This window comes from Ovis aries, chromosome 3 (genome assembly GCF_016772045.2).
Source record: "Ovis aries strain OAR_USU_Benz2616 breed Rambouillet chromosome 3, ARS-UI_Ramb_v3.0, whole genome shotgun sequence".
Lineage (NCBI taxonomy): Eukaryota > Metazoa > Chordata > Mammalia > Artiodactyla > Bovidae > Ovis > Ovis aries.
This window is the reverse complement of record NC_056056.1, coordinates 184,018,324-184,042,385: the sequence shown is the minus strand read 5'-3', so window position 1 is coordinate 184,042,385 and position 24,062 is coordinate 184,018,324. Positions and strand designations below refer to the sequence as shown.

Here is a 24,062-nt window from a genome sequence, read left to right as displayed (position 1 = left end):
TATGAATAGATACATATGTATACTTATTAAAGTACTGATTTAGTAAATGATTTAGAAAATCACAGGTATTACTATAAGAGCTTTCAGAGTATTTAATGTTCAGTTTTAGAGTCAGAGGATACATATAGACACATACACACAGAGGATACACATAGACACATAGAACAGAAAGATTTCCTAATAACAAATACTTCAAGCTGGCATTAAAATTCTCTAAAAGTAAATAAATAAAAATTTCTCAACAATTATTACTCATGCAAAAATGGAAACGTAACATTTGTGTCTAAACAAATATAATTTAATTAACATGTAAATAGACCAGATACTCAACAAGAAACTAAAACACATCACAGTTTAAATCTTTAAATCAAACTGTTTTTGGCTAGTCTACTTCTTTTTCCTTGAAAATTTAAAGGGCTTACTTCTTTGGACCAACAAAACACTTACATTAATTTAATAAAAGAGAAAATGAGAGTTCAGTTATAAGAAAAAAGAGGCATCCGAGAAAGATGCAGAGAGCATGCACAAGCTCAAAAGGAACAAGAAGAGTTTGCATGTGTATTCTACATGACCTGAACTGGCTACTTTCCCCTGAACAAAAATGTTCATTTTGGTAAGAAAACATTCATTAGAATAAAGCAAGAAATGGATGATTACAGGAATCATTTCTGGGTATAACATCTGTGGCTTAGTGTGTTATTTTAAATTCACTTATTAAAATGAGAATCTCTATGGGAAATAATAGCAAATAAAGTGAAGCACAGCATGAAAAACTTTACTGAGAAAGGTGCTAATTAAATGGCTAATAATATAATGTAATTAACCATTTTATGTTTTTTAATATGCCATGGCTCTCTCATCAATATTTCAATTCAAAGTCTTTACATTTCAATTCTGAGTACTACTAAAACAGCTAAAAATTAGATTCAAAATGCTTTCAATAATTCCTGTTTATTTTCTTTTGAAACAACATTGGGAAATATAACACACAGAAAGTACAGTAATCTTAAGGTGGCCTAAAAGCTAAGGGTTAGAATTTTTATCTCACGCAGCTAGCTAAGCTGACATTCAGAAAAAGTTGATAACTGGTCTTATGTCTGAAAACAAAGACTAAGTATTTAATATTTCCATGATCCTTAGTTTGCAGAAAGATTTTACTTTTCATTTGACAGAGGTTAAAAATCAAATTCACTTCAATTAATACAATAATTTTGAAGGATTTTAAAACTGCGCTGTACCACTTAAAAACAAAATTTAAAACATGAGTAAAAAAATAAAATACTATTAGAATAATAAAGCAACTAGATAATACTACTATCACTCCATCTTCACAAATTTTCAGCTGTGAAAATCTGCCAGTGTTCTGTTTTGAACCATGTTTCATTATTGACTATGTCACATAATAACCATTAGAAGTCAGGATCTGAATGCCAAGTGTCTGCCCTAGACCTACTTGGAAGATTCAGAATAGCCAGAGACGCAGTTTGGACAAAGACAATGTTATCTAACAAAAGTGGCCCTGACCTAAATTAACAAAGAGCAAATGCTGCATCATTCATTTAAAGTTTTACCTCTTGAGGAAGTTCTAGCTTAGAACGGTCAGTTCCTTCTTTTGACTGAAGGCCCATCAGATAAGGGACAGGAGCATCAAGAAAATGTAGCAGAGAAGCAGGGAGGATGGGCACATAAACATGCTGCCACTGAAATGGGAACAGAAGTGTGGTGATGCCTTCAGCCACGGTCATCAGGCGTTGATAATCTGCATAGAACAACAATAACAGAAACGGAGGGGAAGATTCCAAGTCAAAACATAATCACTGCATTAAGCTTAAAAACATCAATTTCCAGAAAAATTCTTGTGCTAAAATCCTAAAGTGCTAAAATTCTTGTGCTACATTCTTGAGCTAAAATGCTTCTTCATGACCACACAGAACAGAAGTCAGTTCTACCCCATCATAATTTAAAGAGCTGAAAGGTTTCACTTGAATGATTTTCAGGGGGGTATGAGCAGGTGGGAAACATCATCAAACTTTTTGTTTATGAAAACACTGGTATGTGAACTGACATTCCTTTAAAATGCAAAGCAAACAAGAACTAATAAAATTGTTCTTGGCATTTCCCCCATTGAAAATGTGTAAGAATACTGCTATTGATCCCTTTTCATATACATGTATTATCTATGTAATCCTCAATTCAGAGGCTCTTTTTTTTTTTGTATAAATGATCATGGCTATAACCTATAGTTGTCCTGATTGTATTTATTTTAGCCTTCATTTCAAGGATACAAGATATTTACAGTCACATTTCCTATGTTAACCTCCAACTGAAATTCAGAGACAAAATGGAAAGTTACTGGAAAATTAAAGGTTGCTTTTCTTATTGTTTTGTTTACATGAGCTAATTTATCAAAACTAAAAACTGTCCACAATATTAAAGTGCCTCTTTCCTCCTCACAGTTTTACTGAAATATAATTAACATAAATATTATATTAGTATTAGGTATATAACATTATAATTTGATATATGCATAAACAGGAAAATATATTACCACAATAAGTTCAGCTAATATTCATTAACTCACATAGTTACAAATGAAGTGCCCTCTAAAACCACTCTGCCATGGATGCTATACATACATATGTCTACTGTTTGTTGTTTAGGTGCTAAGTCTTGTTGGATACTTCTGCAACCCCATGGACTGTAGCCCATCAGGCTGATCTATCCATGGGATTTCCCAGGCAAGAATACTGGAGTGGGTTGCCATTTCCTTCTCCAGGGGATCTTCACAACCCAGGGGTAGAACCCGCATTTCCAGCAATTGGCAGGAGCCACCAGTGGTACAGACATATGTCTATAATCCCTATTTAAACCTTTGGAGGCAGACATGTCATAACTTAATTTACAAAGGTAATACTGTGCATACAACACATACATGAACTACCTAGGGCAGCACCCTATAATCAGTTAATGTTTCTGCATCAAACTATATGAGTGTCCGAGGGTCATGCTGGTTCAGATCTAATTTTACTAATAAACATGTTACCAAAAAATGTTTGGTCTTCAGAATGGATATTGTAGAATTGTAATAATTCTCTCACAGAATTCACTGTGCACAAATACAGTAAAATCTGAGGGAGTAGGCTTTGGGGGAGACTTTTTAAAAAAGTTAAGGGAAATGAGCCGATGTTACTTGGTTCATATCAAACTCAAAGAACACCCAACCACACACAAGCAAGATGTTTTCCATTAAAATTTTTCTTGTGTTGTTTTATAATCTGTAAATGACTACTTTTAATAGTCTATAACAGGATTTTGGTCACGAATTATCATCTACCCACAGCCTATATGTATTTAAAAATTTCCTTATCTGATTCATTATTAAGTGTTAGGTGAAAACCTGCTTAGAGGAGCACTTCTAAAAAATATATACCAGGCAGCTTGAAGGAAGAGGGTGCTTCGTATTTTGTGGGTTGCACAGTGACCTTGCTTGTAGCAGATGGTCCCATAGGGCTGCTTATGCTCAACAGAACTGCATGGTTCAGCTGTGAGCATCCCATCACTCTGTGGTAACAGGGAGGCTGAGCTCTGAGAGCTACATCAGTTCCTGGGTTTCAGGGTTTTTAAAATTTTTTTCACAATTATAAGCCAGACACAGGTGAAATGTTCGGGGTTTTAAGCAGTCAGATTGTGTGCCAGTTATCTACTGATCTATTTACTGAGCTCCAAATTCACTCCGCAGGTGGTCTATGAAAATGGACTGGCCAGTTAGCATGTCCTCTTTTACAGTGAGCACACCATGAAGCTTTGCCAGTAGAGATAACTAGAGAGACACTGCGGAGGAAGGGCTTCTCTCAGTGGCTTTGGAGGACAGTGGATAAGGTGCAGTGTTTTGTGTGCTTTTGTTCCTACTGCACGGCTGATCAGTGGTGTGGATCTGTGAGGACTTTGACGGTCCACTTTCCTGGCCACACACCTAGAGTGGGCAGTCTCAGTGACTAGGCCCTCCTAATAAGGATAGGGCATACTCATAGCTCACAGCGACTGCTCACTTGGACCTGGGAGGTTTGTTTTCTGCTTGTCTGACTGAGGATCAGTTCCAGGCAACCCATTGGCCTCCACCATCCAATAAGCTGTAACCACACCTTCTTCAATGAAGTATGAACCTTAGCCTTGGGAAGTAGGCCTCCTTCCAAGTTGGACCTTCCGAGGATACCCTTTAGAGTGTTCTTCATGTCTTTATGGTTACTTTCCTATTATAGCTTAATAATTCTTCATATCACATTCCTCTATTTAAATTACTGTGTGGTTTAACCTGTTTCCTGATTGGACCAATGCTGAAAGGCAGAGGGTTTTAAGCACTCAAATCAAATCCCTAGCAGCTTGGCTACTTTATTTACTGTTAATGGGAAAATGTTTAATCTCAAAGGAAAAATAACTTCTTTAAGGAATGGCAACTGGCCATCTTAGGCTATTTTCTTGCTTTAATTATGGGAAACTTTCACATGGGGAAATGAAAACAAATTATATATTTCCCACCTTTCTAGCAGACATGAAAGACTGATATACGTAGTTTATTTTTCCTTCGCCACAATTCTACCCACTTGTTACGTGTGTTTCATGTCTATTCTTCTTTCTAGTTCTGCTTTCTCAAGGACAGTATAAATGCCACATGCTTTTTAATAATGCAGTTACTTAGCAGAAACAAGGCAATTCTTTTTAACTGAATCAAGAAATAAAAGTTAGTTTTCTCTAAACATTTTTTTAAAAAATTAAATAACTTAGGAAAATTATTTTTTCTTTGATACTCAACATGATGAATGTGTAGTAAGTTTCCATATTTAAGATACATCTCAGCTTCATAATTTGGTCCTTTCTTGCCTCATTTCTTACCACCACATATGTAGCCAAATCATATGTTAGCAATTCAGTTCTGAACATGACAGGTCCCTGCGCCTCTGTAATCCTTTCCCTCTGCCCAGGATGTCTCTTTCCCTTGCAGTACCTGGCGAAGTTCCACTTTTTCTTTAGGCAGTGGTTCCTTTGTAAAGCATTCCCTAAATACTTTTTATTGGCACTACAGTCCCTTTCACATGCTTCCACAGTATCCCACCTCTATTTTCATCACAGTAATTATTCCTCCCAGTAAAACTATCAAAATTCTATTATAATTATCTATTTATGTGTCTCTCCTCTCTTCCCGGCTAAACATTGTTAGAGCACCAATGACTATATTTTTAATCTCAGAGTTTCCAGCACTTGGTACATGGCCTACTACATAGTGAATGGTCAACAAATGTACACTGAGAAATTATTATGTGAACATCTAAGGCATGTAAAATGAAATAAAACTACCGGACATTATGCTTGACCATCAGTTCAGTTTAGTTCAGTCGCTCAGTTGTGTCTGACTCTTTGCAACCCCGTGAATCGCAGCACGCCAGGCCTCCCTGTCCATCACCAACTCCCGGAGTTCACTCAGACTCACGTCCATCGAGTCAGTGATGCCATCCAGCCATCTCATCCTCTGTCGTCCCCTTCTCCTCCTGCCCCCAATCCCTCCCAGCATCAGACTCTTTTCCAGTGAGTCAACTCTTTGCATGAGGTGGCCAAAGTACTGGAGTTTCAGCTTTAGCATCATTCCTTCCAAAGAAATCCCAGGGCTGATCTCCTTCAGAATGGACTGGTTGGATCTCCTTGAGTCCAAGGGACTCCCAAGAGTCTTTTCCAGCACCACAGCTCAAAAGCATCAATTCTTCTGTGCTCAGCTTTCTTCACAGTCCAACTCTCACATCCATGCAAGACCACAGGAAAAACCATAGCCTTGACTAGACAGACCTTAGTCGGCAAAGTAATGCCTCTGCTTTTGAATATGCTATCTAGGTTGGTCATAACTTTTCTTCCAAGGAGTAAGTGTCTTTTAATTTCATGGCTCCAATCACCATCTGCAGTGATTTTCTGACACTATTTCCACTGTTTCCCATCTATTTCCCATGAAGTGATGGGACTGGATGCCATGATCTTCGTTTTCTGAATGTTGAGCTTTAAGCCAACTTTTTCACTCTCCACTTTCACTTTCATCAAGAGGCTTTTTAGTTCCTCTTCACTTTCTGCCATAAAGGTGGTGTCATCTGCATATCTGAGGTTACTGATATTTCTCCTGGCAATCTTGATTCCATGTTTTACAACAAAACACACTGTCAAAAATTTGCCTAGCAGTGGCAAAAGCACAGACCCTGAGATGGCCTGGCCTCTGCTATCTCATCCCTGGGACTTGGCCCCTGTCTACCAGCATCACTGTGAAGAATAAGGTCAGCCCTATGGGGACAGTCAAGCAGCCTGAGGCTGGAACTGAGATTGGGAGCACAGGACCCAGGCTACAGCCTCAGGAGATGGCTGAGTGACACAGGACAGGTCTAGTGCTGGCTGATGGTGCAACAGCCCATGGAAAGGCCGCACTTACTGGGGTTTACATATTACGAAGCACTGACAATGGAGGTGTGAAGATAGTCGTGTCCAGCATACCTTTGGTGAACATCCTGATGAAAGCTGGAAGATTACACATGTACTAACCCAGGGCAGTGACTGGCTACTGATTGAGCCAGACTGGCTTTGAGGCCTTGGACCTGACTAGTTCACAAAGGTATCTCAAAAGGCAGATTACAAATTCAAAGAGCATTTAAAAAATTAGCCTCAATGATGGCTGAAGAGTGAGCTATATTTTGCTTATCAGATTGACAAAGATTAAAAAAGAAAATCCCAGCAAAAATGTGGAGGAAAGAGTATTCTCATATATTGTCTTATAAAGGCAGCATAAATTGCTAGACCTTTGTACTCAGCAATATTTTTCAAAAGCTTAAAAATAAAACAGATCATCTGACCCAGAAATTCTAGTTAATTTATCATATAAACAAACGTATATGTACATGGATGCTTAAAGTGTATAAAATGTTATTTATACAGTAAACTATTTGCAATATTCTAAGTAATTAACAAAAGGGTTAGATTTATGGCCACTTATATAATGAAATATACTAAAGCTATTAAGAGCATATCTATATTATTACCATGGAAAACCAAAATGTGTTTGGCAGCAGTAGGAAGCAGGTAGGTACTAAAAATTTCCTAAAACTCCCCTTTGGGAATTTGGGTACTTTGGGTACATATTCCCAAAGAACCAGTTAGAACTGGAAATAGAACAACAGATTGGTTCCAAATAGGAAAAGGAGTACATCAAGGCTGTGTATTGTCACCTTGCTTAATTAACTTATATGCAGAGTACATCATGAGAAACGCTGGACTGGAAGAAACACAAGCTGGAATCAAGACTGCCAGAAGAAATATCAATAACCTCAGATATGCAGATGACACCACCCTTATGGCAGAAAGTGAAGAGGAACTAAAAAGTCTCTTGATGAAAGTAAAAGAGGAGAGTGAAAAAGTTGGCTTAAAGCCCAACATTCAGAAAACGAAGATCATGGCATCCAGTCCCATCACTTCATGGGAAATAGATGGGAAACAGTGGAACCAGTGTCAGACTTTTTTTTTTGGTCTCCAAAATCACTGCAGATGGTGATTGGAGCCATGAAATTAAAAGATGTTTACTCCTTGGAAGGAAAGTTATGACCAACCTAGATAGCATATTCAAAAGCAGAGATATTACTTTGCTAACAAAGGTCCGTCTAGTCAAGGCTATGGTTTTTCCAGTGGTCATGTATGGATGTGAGAATTGAACTGTGAAGAAAGCTGAGTGCCAAAGAATTGATGCTTTTGAGCTGTGGTGTTGGAGAAGATTCTTGAGAGTCCCTTGGACTACAAGGAGATCCAACCAGTCCATCCTAAAGGAGATCATTCCTGGGTGTTCATTGGAAGGACTGGTGCTGAGGCTGAAACTCCAATACTTTGGCCACCTCATGTGAAGAGTTGACTGGAAAAGACCCTGATGCTGGGAGGGATTGGGGGCAGGAGGAGAAGGGGAGGACAGAGGATGAGATGACTAGATGGCATCACTGACTCGATGCACTTGAGTTTGGGTGAACTCCAGGAGTTGGTGATGGACAGGGATGCCTGGCGTGCTGCGATTCATGGGGTCGCCAAGAGTCAGAGTCAGACATGACTGAGTGACTGAACTGAACTGAACCCAAAGAACTGAAGGCAGAGTGCTGAAGAAGATATAGTCAAATGTCTATGTTTATAGTACCATTATTCACAGTAGCCAAGGTGGAAACAAAATGGGTAAATGGATAAACAAAATGTGGTATATACATATAATGGAATGCTTTTTTGCTTTTCTTTTTAAAAAATTTTATACAATGGAATGTTATTCAGCCTTAAGAAGGAAGGAAATCCTGGCATATGCTACAATGTGGATGAACGTTAACGACATTATGCTAAGTGAAATAAGCGAGTCATAGAAAGACAAATACTGTATAATTCCACTTAGATGAGGTACTTAAAGTAGTCAGTTCATAGAAACAAATGAAGAATGGCGGTTGTCAGGAAGGGACTAAGAGGACTAGGAAACAGGGAGTTACTGTTGAATGGGTATAGAGCTTCAGTTTTGCAAGAGGAAAAACCTCTGGAGATTGGTTGCAAAACAATCTGAATATACTTAGTGCAATGTGAATATACTGAATTTTTCACTAAGCAGTAGTTACGATGGTAAATTCATACATCTTTTTTTTTACTACAATTTTAAAAACTTACTGAATCTAATCTATATGGAAATAATCTGTGGGAAGTGGAATCCCCTCCAAAATGGATCTATAAGAATAAATAATTTGAATCTGACTTGAAAATGATTTTTTATTTGATATGAGATGACTTTTTAAGAAAGTATATATAGGTTTCAAAGACAAATAGGCTTGCAAAATAGGTAATGAAATATATATTCATTGAAAATTGTTTTCTATATTAAAGGTCTTGTTTAATTCATAATTTTAAATATAACTTCCTATAAATATCTATATTCATAAAAATATAATTTTCTAACACTCATGAGGATCTGTGCAAAGTAGTATCTCTTATTGCTTCAACAATGGTTACAACAAAAACAAAATATTTACATACATACTGGGTACTTAAATTATTTAATGTAGGTTAAACATAATTGGTAATTGCTGGTAAAAGAGAAAAAAGATCTGCATTATTTCCCTTTTTATATTACTAACAGTTATATTATACCTAACATTTGTTATAGTCTATAATAACTGTCACAATCTGTTCATTTTTAGTTCAATGATCTGTTTTAAACATTTCTATTTATGACAATGTTATAGACTAGGGCTCCAAAACTAACCTAAAAATGGTAAATAAAATAACTATTTAACACCCAGTACGTGACCATATGAATTTGCAAAAAAATATAAAGGAAGTCATTGGAGGCCGGGAACAAAATGGGAGTGAGATTTCAGTGTGGTAAAGATGAAATGTCTGGCTGTCTTTGGGGTGTTTACTGAACTAAGGTGGCCAAAGCTTCAGTATTATTTTTGTGCATGCTGAGGGACAAAGTTCAAGAAGGGCTAGAATTAAAATGGTAGATCCTCTTGCAAAAAAGTCAGATCTAAAAAGGGCAAAAAACTCAGGGAAAGGAGACCAAGAAAGGAAAAAATAAAACCAAAATGATTACAACAAAAAGTCTGTGTTGCCAACGAAAATTGTCTGCTCTGGCCCTGGCCCTGGCCCAGGGAGGAAGGTGGAAAAAAGCCTTCCTGAAAATTCCTATCTACTGGCTAGTTTTCAAAGGTGTTTAGGGCTCTCATGCTATTTGTAAGGCCCAAAGAAAGACTCACAGTGAAAACTAGAGCTTAAAGTAAACTAATCTGTGCTGCCAGTGAATTCAGGTACTTGGTGAAAGAAAATACAAACCCTCCCTGGAGGAATAAATCCTCAATCCTCAATTCATGAAATACTGAATTTATGTGAAAAAGAATGTAAGATGTGTATGTTTAATGTATTTAAGGAAATTAAGAGAAAAATTAGGAGTAAGACTATTTATAGGACCACTGAAATTAAAATGTCAAAGGAAGGGTTAACTAAGGATTGATTAAACATGGGCAAAAGGAGAATAAGGTGAGAGATAAATCAATCAGAATACAGCAAAGAGACAGACAGACAGAAAAAGAGGTCGAAAGATATGGAAGACTGAGCAAGACAGAGTAACACATTTAATTAAAGTTTCAAGAGGATAAAAAAAGAAAAAAGACAGATGGAAGTAAAATTCAGAAAGAAAACTGAGAATTTTCCAAAACTGGTGAGAAATATTAATCCTAGATTTCAGGAAACACAATGAATCACACTAGGACAAATAAAGAAATCCTCATCTAGATAAATCACAGTAAAAATATGGGACACCAAGGACAAACGAAATCATATATAGAGCCAGAATGAAAAAAGATTTCTGGCCAAGGAATGACAATGAGAGTGACTATAATAAATGACTTCTCATTTAAATGAGAATGGAATGGTTTCAAGAAGATACTGGAATATAATGTGCTAAGAGGGAGAGGAAAACAAACCTTTCAGTACAGAATTTAATATCTAATGAAACCATCTTTCAAAAACAAGGACAAATTTAAAACACTGTTAGATGAACAAAATCTAATAGAGAACGCCACCTCACTTAAGGAACTTGTAAGGATAAACTTTAGGAATAAGGAGACTAATCCCAGAAGAAATATTTAAGATATAAGATGGAATGTGAATTTTCAACAAATGGCAATTATGAGTAAGTTCAAGCAAAATCAAGTAAATAAATATATCTAACTTGAGGGATTATTTAAAATTTTGAACAACTATAAAAAGTAAGCCATGATGGGGGTGACTGAAGTCAAAGCATTTTTAGAGTATCTGTATTTTAAAGATTCTTATTAACATAATACTGAGTGTTCATGTTAAAACCTCAAAGCTTACCATTAATAAAGGGAAACAGAGCATATCACATCTACAATAATTAAATTAAAAAAACAAATGAGAAAAATCTTTCAATTATTTCAAAAGAAGGCAAAAAAGAAAAAAAAGGAGAAAGGCAAATGGTTAAAATAAATGAAAAATTTAAAATCATTAGAATATTGAATAATGAAAATACCAGATACTAAGACTTCATGGCAAATAGATGGGGAAACATGGAAACAGTGACAGACTTTATTTCTTTGGGCTCCAAAATAACTGCAGATAGTGACTGCAGCCATGATATTAAAAGACGCTTGCTCCTTGGAAGAAAAGCTATGACCAAGCTAGACAGCATATTATAAAGCAGAGATATTACTTTGCCAACAAAGGTCTGTCTAGTCAAAGTTACGGTTTTTCCAATAGTCATGTATGGATGTGAGAGTTGGACTATAAAGAAAGCTGAGCACCGAAGAATTGATGTTTTTGAACTGTGGTGCTAGAGAAGACTCTTGAGAGTCCCTTGGACTGCAAAGAAGATCCAACCAGTCCATCCTAAAGGAAATCAGTCCTGAATATTCAATGCAAGGACTGATGCTGAAGCTGAAACTCCAATACTTTGACCACCTGATGCGAAGAACTGACTCATTTGAAAAGACCCTGATGCTAGGAAAGATTGAAGGCGGGAGGAGAAGGGGATGACAAGAGGATGAGATGGTTGGATGGCATCACTGACTAAATGAACATGAGTCTGAGTAAACTTTGGGAGCTGGTGATGGACAGGGAGGCCTGGGGTGCTGCAGTCCATGGGGCTGCAAGGAGTCAGACATGATTGAATGACTGAACTGAAGACTTGTAGGGTACAACGATCACATCACTCAAACACTCTAGATGCTAATATTTGGGGGTGGGGTGAGCCCAATGCAAATAAAAAACAAAACCATAAATTAATAAAGTAGAAAATAAAGATACAACAGAAAATACAGACAAAGGTAAAAGTTCTTTATAAAGAGCAGTAAAACTGACACACTTCACGGGAAAATAATCAAGAGAAAAAAGAGAGCAGGCAAAAATAAACAGCATGAGGGATGAAAAGGGGAACAAAACTACAGACAGCAGAGATTAAGATGATAAGGAAATATAATTAAGACTTTATGTCAATAAGCTGAACGGCAAGAGAATTTTTCCTAGATAAATAAGAAATGAACAAAAATTGATTCAAGAAGGAACAGAGGAGCTTCTAGGTTGGTGAACACACTGAGGTGGGGTGGGGGGAGGCCCGCCCTCCAGGCACAGAAGCTATGCGTTCCTCCTCGCATACGTTCTCCTATACATCTCCATTTGGCTGTTTCTGAGTTGTAGCCTTTGTGATAAATGGTGACAGTAAGTAAAGTGCTTCCTTGAGTTTTATGGGCTGCTCTAGTGAATCCTGAATTCACAGTTGGCTGGACAGAAATGTGGGTAACCTGATCACCCTATTTGTGGCTGGTGTCTGAAGTGAGGGCAGTTCTGCAGGATCAAAACTTTAAACCTGATGTTAAATTCACATGACTAGTGTCAAAGTGAACTGAATTGCCAGTATCATGTCTGACAGATGTCAGGAAAGAAAAAAAACTCTCATTCATTGTCAGAAAATGTGGGAGCTAACAGAATGACTTAGGTTTGTAGAAATATGTGGTCTGGGGAGAGAAAGGATGAGGAGCAGGGCAGGGTATGAGGAACTGGAGAAACAATGAGGAGCAGGGCAGGGTATGAGGAACTGTTGACCCATGGGAGGCCACATGGTTAATCACGGTATAGAGCAAAAGTTGTGCTGAGATAAATCACTGAAGGTAAAAGTTATTAATGCAATTTATTGATGGATCTAACTCCTGGGGAGTTGTTTCAATGGATGTATAAAGAAACCAGTAAGAAAAAAAGTGACAGGTGCAATTCTTTGACTGATTGAGCTATAACAGCTAAAACAAAATTAAAAGAGACGGCAAGGTCAGATTTTGTTGCTGGGCAATCTAGCTTCAAAGCTTCCCTCAAAGGGAACAATTATCTGGGGACAAAGGTCACCAAGGTTCACTGTGGGGGTTGGGAAGGGCAAAACCAAGAAACTAGTGAGAACAGGGGCTTACTGTGAAGGAACTATCATTTCCTTTGTAGACTGGCACCACCAGCTTCCTGAAGAAGCTTTACTAAAGGACTAAGAAAGAAATTTAGGAGCAGTATATTCATTTTTAAATGCTGTAGAGTGGAAGGGTTGATGCAGGACCACAGCTAACTATGGGACAATCACAGATGGCTATCCATGACACAGACATCACAGTGGGTTATTCCTGAGAGAACAGCCAGCCTAGTGAACTGGATAAAAGCTACTATGTTTACACAAAGAACAGGGACTGCCTGACTCCCTCTAAAAATGTACAGTAGAATAACCCAGATGAATTCACCCCATGAGCGGCTAAGCTTTCACTTTTCACTATCTTGCACTGGAGAAGGAAATGGCAATCCACTCCAGTGTTCTTGCCTGGAGAATCCCAGGGGCAGGGGAGCCTGGTGGGCTGCTGTCTATGGGGTCGCACAGAGTCAGACCTGACTGAAGCGACTTAGCAGCAGCAGCAGAGGAGTGGAAAAGAGGAAAAAGAAAGAAAGGCGTCACAGGACTCATTCCCGAAGGATGGAAATCTGTGGATGGTTATTAAGAAATGGGACGAATAAAATGGGCATTGATGGGGTTGAAACAAAGGTCTTTTAAAAAATGTATATTTTTATTTATTTATTTGGCTGCCTTAGGTCTTTGTTGCAGCACTCAGGCTTACTAAACCCATGGGGGATCTGAGCTCTTCCATCAGGGATCAAAATCATGTCCCCTGCATTGCAAAGTAGATCCCTAACCACTGGACCACCAGAGAAGTCCCTGAAACAAAGGATTTAACACAGTACTATTTGAGACTGGCTGGATCAAAGGGATCCTCCTGCTGCTGCTAAGTCGCTTCAGTCGTGTCCGACTCTGTGCGACCCCACAGACGGCAGCCCATCAGGCTCCCCCGTCCCTGGGATTTTCCAGGCAAGAACATTGGAGTGGGTTGCCATTTCCTTCTCCAGTGCAGTAAAGTGAAAAGTCAAAGTGAAGTCGCTCAGTTGTGTCCAACTCCTAGCGAGCCGAAGGACTGCAGCCCACCAGGCTCCTCCGTCCATGGGATTTTCCAGGCAAGAGTACTAGAGTGGGGAGCCACTGCCTTCTCCAGGGACCCTGCTAGTATCCCTGTATAAAATGGCGTTAAACTAGTTGAGTCTATCTACCCCAGTTTGGACAAATTTAAGACACAGGGAAAGCAAAGATTATAATGAGAAACCGTACAGGGTAACAGGCAAATTATCTGAGATGAAGACTGACAAGAAGGACCAAAGTCTCTTGGCTCAAACCCCCTGCTGGCTAAAATGATCAGGGAAGAGAAGTTTCTGGGACTCCTTTACTTGGATGGGACCGCATGCGCTATGATACCAAAACCCTCTGGTGAAGTCTTAACACAGGCTACAAATAGATTGAGAGAATATGAAAAAAGTTAAGGTTGACTGGATTAAGTCTGGGTGAAAACTGGAATCTTTCAACAGGCTTTGTTGTTGTTGTTCAGTCTCTAAGCTGTGTTCAACTCTCTGACACCCCATGGAATGCAACACGCCAGGCTTCCCTGTCCTTCACTGTCTCCCAGAGTTAGTTCAAACTCATGTCCATTGAGTCAGTGATGCCATTCAACCATCTCATTCTCTGTTGCCATCTTCTCCGCTTGCCCTCAATCTTTTCCAGAATCAGGGCCTTTTCCAATGAGTCAGCTCTTCATATCAGGTGGCCAAAGTATTGGAGCTTCAGCTTTAGCACTGGTCCTTCCAAGGAATTTTCAGGGTTGATTTCCTTAAGATTAACTGGTTTGATCTGCCTGCAGTCCAAGGGACTCTCAAGAGTCTTCAGCAGCAGAATCCAAAAGCATCAATTCTTCTGTGCTCAGCTTTCTTTATGGTCCACCTCTCTCATCTATACATGACTACTGGAAAAACTATATGGACCTTTGTTGGCAAAGTGATGTTTCTCCATTTTATATGCTGTCTAGGTTGGTCATAGCTTTTCTTCCAAGGAGCAAGAGTCTTTGAATTTCATGGCTGTAGTCACCACCCACAGTGATTTTGGAGCCCAAGGAAATAAAGTCTGTTACTGTTTCCACTTTTCATCCATCTTATTTGTCATAAAGTGATGGGACTAGATACTATGATCTTTGCTTTCTGAATGCTGAGTTTGAAGCCAGCTTTTTCACTCTCCTTTTTCACCTTCATCAAGAGGCTCGTTAGTTCCTCTTCACTTTCTGCCATCAGAGTGGTATCATCTGCGTATCTAAGGTTGTTGATATTTTCCCCATCAATCTTGATTCCAGCTTGTGAGTCATCCAGCCCAGAATTTAGCATGATGTACTCTGCATGGAAATTAAAAAAGCAGGGTGGCCTTGATGTACTCCTTTCCCAATTTTGAACCAGTCTGTTGTTCCATGTCTGGTTCTAACTACTGCTTCTTAATCAGCATACACATTTCTCAGGAGGCAGTAAGGCGGTATTTCCATCTCTAGAAGAATTTTCCATAGTTTATTGTGATCCACACAGTGAAAGGCTTTAGCATAGTTAATGAAGCAGAAGTAGATGTTTTTCATGAATTCTCTTGCCTTTTCTATGATCCAGCAGTTGTCAGCAATTTGATCTCTGGTTCCTCTGCCTTTTCTAAATCTAGCTTGTACATCTGGAAGTTTTCCATTCATGGACTGCTGAAAGAAAGCTTGAAGGATTTTGAGCATAATCTTGGTAGTATACGAAATGAGTACAGCTATACAGTAATTTGAACATTCTTTGGCATTGCTTTTCTTTGGTATTGGAATGAAAACTGACCTTTTCCAGTGCTGTGGCCACTGCTGAGTTTTCCAAATTTGCTGGCATATTGAGTGCAACACTTTAAAGGCATCATCCTTTAGGATTTGAAATAGCTCAACTGGAATTCCATCCCCTTCACTAGCTTTGCTCATAGTGATACTTTCCAAGGCCCACTTGACTTCACACTCCAGGATGTCTGGCTCTATGTGAGTGACTGTACCATTTTGGTTATCTGGGTCATTAAGACATTTTTTGTACAGTTCTTCTGTGTATTCTTGCTACCTCTTCTTAATATCTTCTTCTTCTGTTAGGTCCTTGCCATTTCTACCCTTTTTTTGGTGCCCATCTTTCCATGAAATGTTCCCTTGGTATCTCTAATTTTCTTGAAAATATCTCTATTTTTTGCCATTGTATTGTTTTCCTTTATTTCTCTGCATTGTTCACTTAAGAAGGCTTTCTTATCTTTCTTTGCTAGTCTCTGGAATTCTGCATTCAGTTGGGTATATATTTCCCTTTCTATTTGCCTTCTGTTTCTCTTCTTTTCTCAGCTATTTGTAAGGCCTCCTCAACAACCACTTTGACTTTTTGCATTTCTTTTTCTTGGGGATGGTTTCGGTCACTACCTCTTGCACAATGTTATGAAGCTCTGTCCATAGTTCTTCAGGCACTCTGTTTACCAGGTCTAATTCCTTGAATCTACTCAAACTCCACTGTATAATGATAAGGGATTTGACTTAGGTCGTATCTGAATGGCCTAGGCTTTCCTGGTGGATCAGACAGTAAAGAATCTGCCTACAATGCAGGAGATCCAGGTTTGATCCCTGGGTTGGGAAGACCCCCTGGAGAAAGGAATGGCAACCCACTCCAGTATTCTTTTTTTTAAATCCCATATGTTTTGGGGGTTTCCCTGCTATCTCAGATGGTAAAGAATCTGCCTGCAATGCAGCAGATCTAGGTTTGATTCCCAGATCGGGAAGATCCCCTAAAAAAGCCAACGGCAACCCACTCCAGTATTCTTGCTTGGAGAATCCCATGAACAGGAGAGCCTGGCAGGCTACAGTCCATGGGGTCTTCTGCTCATGAGGTCACAAAGAGTTGGACATGACTGAACAACTCACACTTTCACATTCACTGAATGGTCTACTGGTTTTCACTACTTTCTTCAATTTGAGCCTGAAGTTTGCAATAAGGAGCTGGTGATGTGAGCCACAGTCAGCTCCAGATCTTGTTTTTGTTCACTGTGTAGAGCATCTCCATCTTCAGCTACAAAGAATATAATCAATCTGATTTCAGTACTGACCATCTGGCGAAGCCCATGTGTAGAGTTGTCCACAGGCTTACTTCAATGGTTTATAGGAATAGATACTATGTCTAAACAGGACAGATACTATCTATAGATACTATACTAAAGATAGATACTATACTAAACATACTATGTCTTCCCCCAACATGAAACAGATGGCATGTCAACTGCCCTCCAAACAATATTAACTGGACATCATGCTAAATGAGAACAAGACTGCCTAAGCCCGTACAGTGTTGCAGACAAGAAGCTGGAGTCTGGAGACAAACTCTGTACAGCAGCTCTACAGAGAACACAGACTGGCACTTAGGGCAAAAGCCTGTGATTGACTCCCAGTGACAAAAAACAACTGGGATTCTGGACTGGAGAACTTCCATTTGAGAGGCAATCACTAGCCTGCTACTGCACGTTAGTCTAAATTGCCCCTATAAACTGAAAACAAAATGATACTGAAACCCTATATAATCACGGTGTCTTGGGTGATCAGAAAAACACTCTAATGAGGAAGACAATGCACATAAGAGTTTATACAGAATCTTGTTAGGAGGAAAATACAAGGAGATACAACCAAGAGCTTTTTTTCCCAGAGAACTGAGTGAGGAGGTACCAGATTATATTGTCACTTGGACAGCATAAATATTTCTCAACTGACCAACACAGAGCTTCTTGGTTATGGGTGACAGATTCAAGGTGAATGGCCATTACTTTGATTGAAGCAGGTAAACACAAATGGGCTCAGTGGACTGACTTGCATGCTGTTTTCTTAGCAGTGATGGACGAACTAAACAATGGTAAAAGTCCATGCGTGTGTGTGTGCTAAGTCGCTTCAGTTGTGTTCAACTCTCTGTGGCCCCATGGACTATAGCCCGCCAGGCTTCTCTGTCCATGGATTCTCCAGGCAAGAATACTGGAGTGGGTTGCTATGCCCTCCTCCAGGGGATCTCCTGACCCAAGGATCAAACCTGAAGCTCCTGTGCCTCCTGCATTGCAGGCAGATTCTTTACTGCTGAGCCACCTGGGAAATCCAAAAGTATATATGCTTAGGTTTTTACTGACTCATGCACAGTGGAAAACTGGACTACTAAAAGGATGTCTGTGTAAGCTGCAGCCATATGGAAATCCCTCTGGGAATCCATGGACCACATTAAATAGGACATGCTAACGCTCATCAGAAGAACCCGCTTTCAGGTTTGGGAGGTAACTGTGACCCCGAAGTGGACCTTTTGGTATACTCCCTTGAAATGCCCACCTAGAGACTTCAGCAATGCAGAGATGGGCTGAATCTATATATAATCTTCTTATAACCTCTGAGGCACAAATTGCCAACAACAACTATTTTTGTCTGCTAACAAGAGAGACAGAGGCTGCAGATGGCTGTGGGGAAGATTCCCCAGAGGGGAAGGCCCTGCTACACACAGCCAGCAAGTAGATTACACTGGATTAATGCCAGCGGCCCTGGTAGGAGGGCTGTAAATGGGTCCTACCAGGAATAGATGCTTCAGACTGGGCTTTGCAGTCTGAACTAGATGCAAATGCTTAAAATACTAGGAGAGGAGTGGAACAGAAGATACTCTACCAATGTGGGCTGACAAGTTACACATTTTCAGAGTATGGGACACAACATGCTTCACAGCACACAGAGTCCAACAGTGCGTAAAGAGATACCACATCAAACAGACATACGATGCTGTTTATCACCCTCACAGTAATGGCTTAACTGAGAGTTAGAACAGGCAGGTGAAACATCTGCTGTCTAAAAGGGCAAGACAGACAAAAGCATAAAGGGCTGACTTACATGCCTTTGCAAGTGTGTGATCACACTCAACTACTATACAGATACCTCTGTGTTTCCCAGGGCAATGCCCTGGGAGACATTTTCATACAACAGGATGACAGACTGAACTAAACAGTAATAACAATGGGACCAGTAATATGCCAACATTGTCTTAACTGTTAGGATCCTTGTGCTATAAGGGATCACAGTCAAAGGCCAGGGAATGGTCTGTGGTATAACAAAAATATTTTACTTTTGTCCACAGTTGATGATAGTGACCATGATGATGATAATGATGACAGAGGAGGAGTGGGAGGGGGATGGGAGAGGAGAAATCACTTCAATTCAGTTCAGTCAGTCGTGTCCAACTCTTTGCAACTTCATGAACTGCAGCACGCCAGGCCTCCCTGTCCATTACCAACTCCCGGAGTTTACTCAAACTCATGTCCACTGAGTCAGTGATGCCACCAACCATCTGAGTCAGTTCTTTGCATCAGGTGGCCAAAGTATTGGAGTTTCAGCTTCAGTATCAGTCCTTCCAGTGAATAGTCAGGGAATACTGATTCCCTGAATTCAAAGGAAATATTCAAAGGGAATACTGATTTCCTTTAGGATTGACTGGTTGGATCTCCTGGCTGTCCAAGGGACTCTTAAAGAGTCTTCTCCAACACCACAGTTCTAAAGCATCCATTCTTCGGTGCTCAGCTTTCTTTATAGTCCAACTCTCACATCCTACATGACTACTGGAAAAACCATAGCTTTGACTAGATGGATCTTTGTTGGTAATGTCTCTGCTTTTTAATATGCTGTCTAGGTTGGTCATACCTTTTCTTCCAAGGAGCAAGCGTCTTTTAATTTCATGGCTACAGTCACCAGCCGCAGTAATTTTGGAGCCCAAGAAAATAAAGTCTCTCACTGTTTCCATTGTTTCCTCATCTATTTGCCATGAAGTGATGGGACCAGATGCCAAGATCTTAGTTTTCTGAATGTTGAGTTTTAAGCCAGCTTTTTCACTCTCTTCTTTCATTTTCATCAAGAAGCTCTTTAGTTCTTTGCTTTCTGCCAAGAGGTGGTGTCATCTGCATATCTGAGGTTACTGATATAGAAAACCCTAAATAAACCATTAAAGATACTGCTCTGGTACTTAACATCTTTCCAACAAGACCAAACAGACTGACAGGTTCCCTCAAATAGTCATGGATCAAACAATGACAATCTTAAATGAATTCTTCTCCATTTTATCTTCCAGAGCAAAATGGAATACTTTTCAACTCATTCTATGAAGCTGCTGCTGCTGCTAAGTCACTTCAGTCGTGTCCGACTCTGTGTGACTCCATAGATGGCAGCCCACCAGGCTCCCCCATCCCTGGGATTTTCCAGGCAAGAACACTGGAGTGGGTTACCATTTCTTCCTCCAATGCATGAAAGTGAAAAGTGAAAGGGAAGTCGCTCACTCGTGTCCAACTCTTCACAACCCCATGAACCACAGCCTACCAGGCTCCTCTGTCCATGGGATTTTCCAGGCAAGCGTTCTGGAGCTAGAATAATCTTAATACCAAAAACCAGGTAAGATAGTACAAGAAATAAAAATAAGCCAAATCAATCAAATACATAGATGCAAAACTTCTAATCAAAATATCAGCAAGCCATAAGTGAAAACCATGACCAAGGCAGGTTTGTCACAGGAATATAAGGGCAGAATGTACATTTTTCATCTTACTAAATGATTAAAGTAAGAAAAACAAGATCACCTTACTTGATGCAGAAAGAATATTCAATAATATACAACATGCATTCATGATTTTTAAAAACTTTGAACATTCTAGGGATAAATGAAAAGTCTTTAGTCTGGTACAAGATATTTACCAGAAACACCATAGCAAATGTTAAGAGTGAAGCATTAAAAGGATTCTTTTTAACATCAGGAAAAAGACAGGGATGTCTGCTACTATCAATTCCATTCTGCACAGTACTGAAAAGCCTAGTTAGGACTATAAGACAAGAACAAAAAGGTGACAAAGATAGAAAATTAAGAAATAAAACCATCATTATTTGTACCTTGTCATTTACTTTGTTGTTATAAATCTTTACCTAGAGACACTAGAGAAAGCCCTTATAAATGGAGAGACATACCATTTTCATGAAGGGGAGGATAATACTCTAAATATGTTAATTGTCTCAAAACTAGATTCAATGAAACTTCAATAAAAAAGAGGTGGTGAAGAGAACTATCCTACAAGATTCTGAGACTTACTGTAAGGCTGTAGTAATTACAACAGTGTGATTTAGTACAGGGATCGAAAAACTGGCAGAATAAACTGACTGTCCAGAAATACATACAGGAACTTCATATACAGAAACTTATACAAGACAGAAGTGGCACTGCAGATCAGAGTGAAGAAGAATGGTTTATCTAATAACTAGCAGAGAATATCTAGTTACAGATATTTCTAAAATATTAAGTTTGATCTCTTATTCACAACATAAACAAAAATCGATTTCTTACAGACTAAGGCCTTACATGCTAAACGTAACTTTAAAACATTTAGAAAAAATGTAGACCATTTTTATGAACTCAGAATAGAGAAGGATTTCTTAAATAGAACACAAAGTTAATTCACAAGGAAGATCAATAAATTGGAATTTATGATTAAGAACACCTTAATCACTTACAATTAAGAGTATCTTAATTCATCAAAAGATCCCTAAAAGAAAATTAAGAACACAAACTGGAAGGAGATACGTACTAGTCATATAACTGACCACGTTTCTTGAATATGTAATAAAAATTTATTTAGAAAAATTTCTTAATATTAAGTTTTCATTTACTACAAGGTAAAACTAATAGTATAAAGATATTGGCCTAAGCTGTTAAAATTCTAATGCTTTTTGGATACTGGGCAGGGGAATCCATTTTTTGCCATCAAAATATCAGGTCTGCTTTATATTTATCAGCTCCATAATAAATAAGCTATAAAGTTTAGTTGAGCATAACTAGCAATCTGTGTTTAGAAGGCTCCCAACTTTTTCAAGAAAATTTCAAGCAGCTTCTACTTTCTGAAAACGTTAATTCATGCACAGTTTGCAAAGGGAGGAGAGGGAGAGGAGCACTGTGAAGGCTCACAGGCAGCCAGTGCAGCGTGGGCTGTGAGTAACTGCTTATTTCCATTGTGAAGAATCAAAGGACGTAAGCAAGGTCCAAAAATGTCCTGAGACTTTAATTACTGGTATCAAAAGTTAGACCCTGCTGTTTAAATTCTTTTCATTCTTCCACTGTTTCTTTGAAAAGATGATCAGACTCCAATCTTCCCACTGTCTTGCTCCAAGTATTTGTAGGCCTCAAAGAAAAGTACTCTTTTCTGATTCGGGGTTCTAAAAAAGAGTCTTTACCTCTTGGATTCCTTCTCCTCTTAAAATGTCTAGCCAGTTACCACTGCAAAGTGACTGTGATTAACACACTTTCGAAACAACAGACTGGATAGATTTATATGGGCTGTGGACAAGAATTTCAAATCAGTCTAGAAAGACATCTTCATCACTGAAATCCATCTATACTTTTATTCACTTTGGGTTTTCATAGTAATTGTTCAACATTTGCAATGTTTTAAAATTGTATGACATCAGTGAACAAGAAATGATCAGATATCATTAAAAACCCTAAAATACAGTCAGGAGAAATGAAAAATGGCACCAGAGTACAGATCAACCCAACAACTCTTAGTTCATTCCTTTCTTTCTCTAATGGGAGAAGTGAACTAAAGTGAAGTAAACGTTGCTCAGTTATGTCAGACTCTTTGCAACCCCATGAACTATACAGTCCATAAAATTCTCCAGGCCAGAATACTGGGGTGGGTAGCCTTTCCCTTATCCAGGGGATCTTCCCAACCCAACAATCAAACCCAGGTCTCCCACATTACAGGCAGATTCTTTACAGCTGAGCCACCAGGGAAGCCCAAGAATACTGGAAAGGGTAGCCTGTTCCTTCCCCAGTGGATCTTTCCAACCCATGAATCGAACTGGGGTCTCCTACTGTTAAAATCTGCATTTACACAGATAATCTACAATTATCTAATACGGAACCTTTACAAAAGACCCTCAGAGGTGAGTTTATGATTTAAAAATAAATACTGAGACACAGGGACTTCTCCGGTGGTCCGTAGTTAAGACTCCCAAGTTTCCACTGTAGGAGGCATGGGTTCAAACCTTGGTCAGGGAACTAAGGGCCCATATGCTGGGCAGTGTGGCCAAAAAAATTTAAAAAAATAAATAAAATAAAATAAAAACAAATAATGAGATAGATAAGGAGAGGTTAAGTGCAATGTCCAATATAGCTAACATATGGGTAAGAATTCTGGAGAAAGACAGATCCAAGCCCATTCTCAGCTCTACCACATTACCCAACAGCTATGTGATCTTGGGTAGGTTACTAAGCTTCCCTGAGCATTAATTTCCCCCTTCATTAAAAGCATGGGCAGTAATAACTCATTGTTGAGAGGATTAAGTGTTGGGGGAAAAATCAAAATGTACAAGGCATTTTAACATTTAATTCCTAATACAAAGTGATTTCTGTGAATGATTAGAAAATTATAAGGTATGACACTTTAAAAAAATATATATATGTAGAATTGATGCTTTTGAACTGTGGTGTTGGAGAAGACTCTTCAGAGTCCCTTGGACTGCAAGGAGATCCAACTAGTCCATCCTAAAGGAAATCAGTCCTGAATATTCGAAGGACTGATGCTCAAGCTGAAACTCCAATACTTTGGCCACCTGTTGTGAAGGACTGACTCATTGGGAAAGACCCTGATGCTGGGAAAGATTGAAGGCAGGAGGAGAAGGGGACGACAGAGGATGAGATAGCTGGATGGTATCACTGACTCAATGGACATGAGTTTGAGAAAGCTCTGGGAGTTGGTGATGGACAGGGAGGCCTGACATGCTGCAATCCATGGGGTTGCAAAGAGTCGGACATGACTGAGCACCTGAAATGAACTGAACTGAACATATCAGAATTTCACAACTTAAGATGCACATAATTTATAAAGGATTATGTAGGACTGATAAAACTGATAATAATTACAACAACACTGGTTATTGTTTAGTCAGCACAGATTTCTCACTTTGTCAGAATGAATCAGTGAGAGAGGAAGGAAAAAACCTGTTATCTCCATAAAGATGAACTGACTGACACATAGGAAGATT

General features: G+C 39.0%; 1 protein-coding gene across 3 annotated transcripts in view; it reads right to left on the bottom strand.

Annotated features, from left to right (window-relative positions):
• Window positions 1-24,062, bottom strand: part of DENND5B (DENN domain containing 5B) — a 224,857-nt gene that overhangs the window by 80,744 nt on the left and 120,051 nt on the right. For all 3 annotated transcript variants that reach the window (XM_042247295.2, XM_027967785.3, XM_042247296.2), the window contains one exon: window positions 1,572-1,759. In XM_042247295.2, the coding sequence (XP_042103229.1) occupies window positions 1,572-1,759 (188 nt within the window). The remainder of the gene's footprint in view (window positions 1-1,571; window positions 1,760-24,062) is intronic.